This window comes from Hermetia illucens, chromosome 4 (genome assembly GCF_905115235.1).
Source record: "Hermetia illucens chromosome 4, iHerIll2.2.curated.20191125, whole genome shotgun sequence".
In the NCBI taxonomy this organism is placed as follows: Eukaryota; Metazoa; Arthropoda; class Insecta; order Diptera; family Stratiomyidae; genus Hermetia; species Hermetia illucens.
This window is the reverse complement of record NC_051852.1, coordinates 203,914-211,996: the sequence shown is the minus strand read 5'-3', so window position 1 is coordinate 211,996 and position 8,083 is coordinate 203,914. Positions and strand designations below refer to the sequence as shown.

General features: G+C 40.3%; 2 protein-coding genes across 3 annotated transcripts in view; both read left to right on the top strand.

Annotated features, from left to right (window-relative positions):
• Window positions 1–1,178: 1,178 nt before the first annotated feature.
• On the top strand, window positions 1,179–2,933 carry LOC119656181 (piggyBac transposable element-derived protein 4-like). The gene has a single exon (XM_038062531.1). It carries the CDS (start codon window positions 1,179–1,181, stop codon window positions 2,931–2,933), a length of 1,755 nt encoding a protein of 584 aa, XP_037918459.1.
• Window positions 2,934–4,950: 2,017 nt separating this feature from the next.
• The window catches only part of LOC119654731 (furin-like protease 2), an 85,048-nt gene continuing 81,915 nt past the window's right edge, over window positions 4,951–8,083 (top strand). The window contains exon 1 of one of the 2 annotated variants that reach the window (XM_038060259.1): window positions 4,951–5,539. The gene's annotated coding sequence lies outside the window, so the exon portion shown is untranslated. The remainder of the gene's footprint in view (window positions 5,540–8,083) is intronic. The other variant, XM_038060263.1, reaches the window with a different exon arrangement.

The following is an 8,083-nucleotide window of genomic DNA, read 5'->3' as shown; positions in this document are numbered from 1 at the left end:
TCACGAGAGTTCTTGTGCCAGATGCGTGTAAATGCATTCAAGATTACGGCGGTCTGCACGGTTCACTCGTCCATAGGGGACCATGGCGCCAGGCTCGGCATACCCTACAATTCGCATTACCGACGCTGCGGGGAAGGAAGGGAAACCCTCATACACTTTCCCTGCAATTGCCCAGCTCTAGCTAGAGTCTACGGCTACGGACACTGGGTTGTTGTTTGGAGACCTCAGAGAGATTTCCAGCTGCAAGGTCGGAGAGTTGCTTTCCTTCGTGAATGCTAAGGGGTGGCTCTGAAGATCCGAGCCGGGTAGATTCTGCCTCCCTGCTCTCATAACAGCAGTGACCGCCTTAAGAGTTTATGGCATCAAAACGGCGCACCACAGCGCTAATTGGGCTCCTCGGAACGGCCACTGATACCTACCTACCTACCCATGCCCGGGTTAAATGTAAATGGTATAAAAAGTGTTTTAACCTTAAACAAAACTGCATCATGCATGATTGATTACCTTTTACATTTCTTTAAAGAGCCTAGGGTCAGATTAGATATGGGTTCTTTTACGTTTTAGCGGCACAGCATTACCTAGCCTCCCTAAACCCAACGCTTTGTTTACCGAAACCATGTCAGTGAATTTTTGACTTCCGAACAGCCTGTACGTGGCCGTGCGTCAAGTTTCTGCCGACTTCCTGTTTTGGACTGGAACCCGTTTCAATAGAAGTTGCTGCAAACCGGTTCTCAACACTTCGTATACTGAAACCTAAACACACCATGTTCATCATTATCAAACCACGATAATGACTTAACAAGTTCCCTGTCCCCGTACTAATCTGTAGGGTGTCCCTCCGCGCTCAAAATTTTTTCCATGAAAATAAATTTAGAATACGATGCTATAACAAATGTAATATACACAATTTAGAAAATTGTATTCTAAATTTGAAAATTTAAAATTTGAAATTTGAAAATTTAAAATATGAAATTTTATCTTATTGGACGCACTGGCATTGCATTTTATGGTGAAATGCAGTGTTGTTAAATGTAGATAGCGTTTATACCGTTATTCTTTTGTTTGAACACGATTACACATAACATTTGTGCATGCAAATGCAAAGGAACGTCAGTACAGAGATAAAAAGGCGAAAGTACGGGTATTTTAAAGAAAAAGTTGGTTGTGAGAGCTTCAAAATGAGTTCAGGAAAAAAGAAATTGACAGATAAAGAAGTTCGAGAAATGATAGAAGATAGTGATGATGAGGACTTCAGTGACGGAAGTGATGAAGAATTCGTACCGAGTGGAAAAGAGCTGGAAGACTCGGAAATGGAAGATGTCATCGAAGACATCGAATATGATAGAAACTATGTTTGCGAAAGCCAACCAAATGAAAACGATAGGAATCGAGCATCGTCTAGTCCTTCCGAATCAACCGACGAGGAAAGCGATCCTGTAAGAGGAAGCCCACGGTTAAGTGATGTATTAGCCTTAGGAAGAGAAAACTTTTCTGGCAATCCGGGGGTTCGAAATATTGAAGAAATATTAGACGAAGATCGAAAAGTCAATATTATAAAAATATTTGAATTCTTTTTGGATGATAGTCTGATTGAAGAAATGGTTACGCACACAAATAATTACGCCCAGACTTACCAAAATGTTCGAAGCGGACTACACAGCAGAATGAAACGATGGAAACCTGTGGACAAAGGCGATTTGAAAAATTTTTTCGGTATAATTATGTTCATGGGTGTAAAAATATTACCGTCAATAGAACATTATTGGAAGTTAGATATTTTGTACTATTGTCCACTTATGCATTCCATTCAGATGTCATACAACAGGTTCGTGACGATTCTTCGATGTTGGCATTTTGCGGATATGCAGGTAGACAACAGCAACATAACTCATAAAATTGATTCTCTCGTACAAAAACTTGTGGGAAAATTCCGAAGTTTATATGTTCCACCGGAAGTTATCGTTGTAGACGAGTCGATGATTAAATTTTACGGAAGATTACGAATAAAAACGTACAATCCTTCTAAAGCCAGCTCTTATGGTATAAAAGTATATAAGCTCTGTACAGTAAACAGCTATATATGGTCTTACGAAATTTATGCGGGTGCCTCTATTCAGTATGAGGGGCTAGATAAACCTGGAACTGTCGTTGCAAAATTATGCGAGCCACTTCTAGATCAAGGACGAGTACTTATTGCTGACAACTACTATACCAGTGTTCCTTTGGCAAAATACTTAAAAGATCGTAAAACTGACTTATGCGGAACCTTACGAAAAAATCGAGTGGGATTGCCATTGAACGTTACCAAATCGAAACTGAAAAAAGGACAATGTGTCGCTAGACAAAAAGATAACTATATTACCGTGTTGAAGTGGCATGATAAACGTGATGTTCTCATGATATCCACTTGTCATGGGGACGAGATGACCAGCGTGCGTACGAGATTGGGTGAAACATTGAAGCCAAATGCCGTCATCGATTACAACGATGCAAAGAAGGGCATAGATGTAGCAGACCAGCTTTCCTCATATCATTCTCCGTTGCACAAAAGTCTGACTTGGGTCAAAAAAGTTGCTGTTGACTTGCTTTTTAGAGTAGCGGTGGTTAATGCGAGATGCATATACAACGAGTATTCCACCGGGGCTCCACTTACCATGCTAGAAGTCCAGGAGCAAATTATTCGACATCTTCTTGGACCTTCTACAAACGTAACCACACCAGCTAGGCCTCCCTCCCAAGGGCTGTCGACACATAAGCTAACAGAAATTCCTCGACGAAACAACATGCTTATGCGAAAACGTTGTACAAGTTGCTACACAAAATTACGCAAGGAAGGAATGCCGGGTGCCTCGAAAGCCAAGCAAGTGCATACGGAATGTATTCAGTGCCAGAAAGCTTTTTGTTTAGACTGCTTCAATAACGTTCATTGTTGAATATTTCCTTTATACTTTCCTAATAGAAGTTATTTTTACATTTTTTTTTCTTTCTTTTTCCAAAGGAGTTTGTTATTTACTTTAAAAATAATCCTTAAGAATTTGACTATGCTCTACTTTTATTTCGTATTCGTTTTATTTCTTGTTTATGATGTATAACATTTTTTTAAAAAGTCATTGAATAAAAGTTACATACAAATTACCAAATGTTTTTACATTTTTTAAGACACTACGGCTTCATTAATGTAGCCAAGGTAAAACTTCTATTCTACTTTCTCAAATTCGAATTCTATAAAGTTTCAAACTTAAGGTATATTGTGAATCATATTTGATTCATGAGCGTGCCGCGACAGAGGACCATGAATCATATATGCTTCATTGGACAGTGAACCTGTTAAAGCGCTAACCTATATCAACCCTTTAATTAAATAGAAAAACGATGGTCAGTATCAGAATACCACCGACTAATGAGTTCCGCCAACTGAAGGCCACTAACAAATGCTGCATCAAGCATGGATGAAAGAGTCCCTGCAAGTTTCATTACAGGCGAATTGGTAAAACATGGAGACGACCAAATACATCACCTCATACTCAAGATCTGGGGCACAGTTAGATACTAGCCAGCTACCTCACTCCCCCTTCCACGAATCGGCAAGCCGCAAGATCATCGGTTTAACTTTGGACTTGGAAGAACTTGAGACGAGAATTTGAGATATTTTTGTGTGTGAGCATTTATCAAAAATGTTCATTAGTGGTAAAAATCCCCAGAAAATAATCGCTCACCCCCTAAAAAAAATATTAAATCCTCGCTCACAGCCTAAACAAACATATCTGGCCGGTTGACCGAATCATTTTTCATTCGATCAACGGCCGCCAGAACAGTCGAAACTGACAGGCAATTGCATTTCATCAACGTTACGGCCGCTGATCAAATGCGGACTATTCAGACGTAACTGACAGGCAATACTGTACGTGGATGGCGGACTTTAGTTGTACCATTTTTCATGAATTTTGAATCCAACAGCATAGCAAGGGGGTCATTTCCTAGTCTGTTCATCATTTCTAACGGTGAAGTTTGTACTTGCACTTATCAGGAGCGCTATCCCCTTCAGATTCACACAAATGCTGGCCTGAGTGCCGATATCGACAAAATAAATAAGCCATCTTCAGTCGGGCCGACCAAATGGCACTGGATAATTCGATAATTCTGGGATCTGGTTCGAAGCAAAATTATCCTTTTTGCAACGCAATTTCGCCACCCATTAACGGTACTCAATTGATGTTGGGTGGTTGTTTGTTAACTGGCATTAAGACAATTGACATGGGAAACATTTTGTTCTCAATGAGGAAATCGGGTTTTTTCGCTAGCTTACCCGTAATTTTGTATTAAACATTCATAAAAGAAGAAACAGGTAGTTGACAACCTCTTTCTGGAGGAGGGCAGGAGTAGGATTTTCCGTTATTCTATTCAAAATCCTTACAATTCTGACGAAAACAAGCTACAGGTTGAATTTTATGAGAAAGTGGGAAAAACATCAGTGGGCCCAGTTCAGAGAACAGGTGTATGTAGGTTTGTGTTCTGTATGGTAAATGTTACAGAGAAAAATTATGCAAAGTTGTAGTGGTGCCACTAAGCATTTAAGCTAAAAAGAATCCATTTTAGATGATTCTCGCCATTTTTAGTTTGCAATAAAATTACATTGGATAATCAATATTTGCATCCATATATACTTATGTACATACCTAGAATTGGAAAGGCTGTACTCGAACGTGAATTACTTGTGGTAATAAATTTCGAGGGCATTCACTAAAAACCGCACTGACTTGCACTTCGATTTACAGAAATCCGGCGGGAACGCGGCACACAACAAAACACCTTGCAACCTTACTTTAATGGTTCTCAAACTGTCTGTCCATCTCCGGTCCGAAAGTGTTATACGCGTGTAAAGGGACCATCTTGCAACATTCCCCACGCATGTTAAAATTTCCCCGAGTCGTTTGGGTAGCAGTTCGTGAACACAAAGCGGCACTCGCACTTGTGTCGTCTTGGAGAAGCCGTCGTGCGGGCGGGCGTCTCGTGACAATTCGTTTGGTATTTACCTTTAACTATACAAGTTTCGGCCAAACAGGTAAATCAATTAAAGCGACGATCGAAAAGTGATATCAATCGCAAGTTGACGCAGTCCACGGCAAAACGTCGAATCGACATCACCGGACGCCAGTCCAGAGTACATACTTCCTGTCGCGGCGGCATTCCGAGAGAAAGTTGATTGTGATTTGTTGCAAAAGAGGACTTGGGACGGTGAAAAGTAGTTTTGCTCCGGTTACGAGCGTGTTTCGATATTTTCGTCGGGCGTGTAGCAAAGTGGAAGTGCAATTTCAGTTGCGAACTTGTCGGTGAATCAGAGTCGTGTGTCGTGTCGCAGTGTGTGCAGTTGAAAAGTCAATCTACGCGTGTGTGAATCTCTCTCCATTCCAGTAAATGAAATCGAAAGTGGTTTGTGGAGCCCTGGGCTTGGCGTAGTACATTTCGCATTTTAGTTAATTTGGCGGGCCATTTGCGACTTCGCAGTCCACGGAGGATTTTAATTTTTTCCAAACACCAGGTGAGTTTGACAGTCAACTTGACAGATGAGCAATACTCGAAAATCGGGGGAAATTTCTGCGTTTCATGCTGGCTTGGGGATGAGTCTCGTATTACTCACACATTCTCATGTCGTCACCACGTGCTACCCACACTTATTGCAAATACACGGGCCCTTATTCCATTGTGTTTTTGTTTATTTTCGGAATCGTCACACGTTCATCAGCTGCTGTAACGAGCTCTCCCACGCGCCCTTTATGCCGAACTTTCCCGTCGGGATGTGTGAGTTGGCCTGCGCGGAGCTGCCATCAGTTCATGCAATGCCCAAAAGTTCCTCAATCAGCTGACAAGCGATGTGGGTGATATTCCCCAAGCAGGATCAGTGGGTAAATCCACTGCGCAAGGCCACACGACTTCAAGCAGCGAGTCACCGCTTGGGTTCAAATTTAATCTCAATACAACCAAGCAAACGTAAACAAAACAATGATTAATGAAAACGCTCGATCTTATCACGGCAATAATCCATGAATAGAATCTTGCTTTCATCTATTCATAATCGCAAATAAAAGTAATCTGCTTGGCGCATCAAAGCACTTTTCTTGCTGATAATGACGACTTAATAGTAAAGCCGACAATACAGTCCCAGTTCAATGCCACTCCTTATCAAAAGAATAAAACATCTGCATAAAAGGTTGGCCAGATAAAATTCGCGACATTTTTTTCATTCTCCTTTTTGGCGTCTGAATTTTTGCTGCAGCATATAAAAATACATGTGAACCATATGAACTTCTTATGAGTCACTTGCTTTGATAATTTCAAACTACCTCAAGCACATGCATTTTGACTTCGACAAGTTCATCATAGTTACTCCTATCAGCATCATCCAAGCACTAGAGAAGGTTATCATTATCTACAATTGACGGTACTTAACTGAGTTGTCGGCTTGTTTATCTACGGCTCCACAAAAGTGTTTTGTGTTCCTTCCTTAATTGTTTTGTTGAAAGTGTCTACTGCAGATGAAATGGGTTTTTTTTACCACGGGGATTTTTAACGCGAAATTTGAACGCAAATTGAATTGTGATTCACTGGTTTGCTCGAACCGCCATCATATTTTGGTCCGATCGAAGTTTCATTGTATCATGCTTTATTCGCAAAATCTGAACTATGAACTATAGCATTTGGTCAATTTTATATTACACTTGGAAAATTTGTTTAAAAGATCGTAAGTAAGAATATCCCTAAAATTTGTATGGTTTTATGAATTTATTTTGGAATTGTGTACATTTTAAATTGTTATGTACAGACCCTGTTCATTAAATTAGGACCGCACTACTTTTTTCCGAAATTTGGTTTTCTTTCTTCCAAAGCTTATTACAGAAAATAGAGATAAAATAGAAAATGCTAGTTTTAGATTCCCTATCTTATATATAATTCATTTAATCAAAAGGAATCTGACTTAAACATTAATACTTTGTGAAACTACCTCTAGTGTCAATAACTGCCCTTATTCTGTCAGGCATACTTTCATAGCATCGATCTATCATTTGCTTGATTTCATCGTCATTTTCCCAGAAATCGGCAATTTTTAATTTTAAAACATCTAAACTTGAATTAGGAGAGGCGTAAACCTTAGCTTTTAATAGGCTCCAAACGTTCTCGATGGGGTTGAGGTCCGGGGAATTACCAGGCCACGCTAGAATCGGAATGTCACATCTTTTCAACATATTAATTGTAGATTTAGCACGATGACAAGGTGCACCATCTTGCATAAAGGTTGTTGAATGTCGGCAGCATCGCAGGTAATTAAAATGAGGGCACAAAATGTCGTCAATCAAAAACTGGTATTGGCAGGCATCCATTGTTCCCTCTACAAAATATAGCGGTCCTGGTCCATCGGCTGAGATAAGGGACCATATCATCGCTGCTGGAGGGTGTTTGATAGTTCTTACGACGCAGTCTTCCTGATATCGCTCCGATGGTCTTCTGCGAACATACTGCAGCCTTTCTGTAACAGCTTCCAGCCTGCATTCGTCGCTAAAAGCTACCTAAGTGGGGAGAAAAATATGTTTTGTTTTTTAAAAATATGCTTTTGGGGGATTAGGCGATTATATATATTAAAATTATATCTTATTCACTTTTTTCCAGTCATCAACGGAATAGTGCCGAGAACGCTTTGCAAACTCTAGCCCGGCTTTCTTCATTCCAGCGGTCAGCTTAGGCTTCTTTGCAGGCCTTCTCGACCGAAGATTGGCTTCGTAATGTCTTCTCCTTAAAGTCATTTGCGAAACATGTATCCCTTCCTCTTGGAGATCCTGATGTAAGCTCCTCAAGGAAGAAAAACGCTTTTCGCAAGCTTGATTAACAATTCTGCGGTCCGTTCGAGGCGTTGTTTTCCTTTTACGACCGCAATTTTGTCGTTTGTTTTCGACTTGTCCTTTGTTAGCCAAATTCGCCTGATTGATTCTGCTAACAGTTTGGTGAGAAACTTTCTCCCTTCTAGCGATATCTCGAAAGCTAAACATTTTCATCTCCAATAATGAAGTTATTGAACTTATTTTTTCAGAAT

Bases quoted from the DNA above. Each gene is read 5' to 3' on its own strand.
- LOC119656181 (XM_038062531.1), top strand. From the start codon at position 1,179: ATGAGTTCAGGAAAAAAGAAATTGACAGATAAAGAAGTTCGAGAAATG.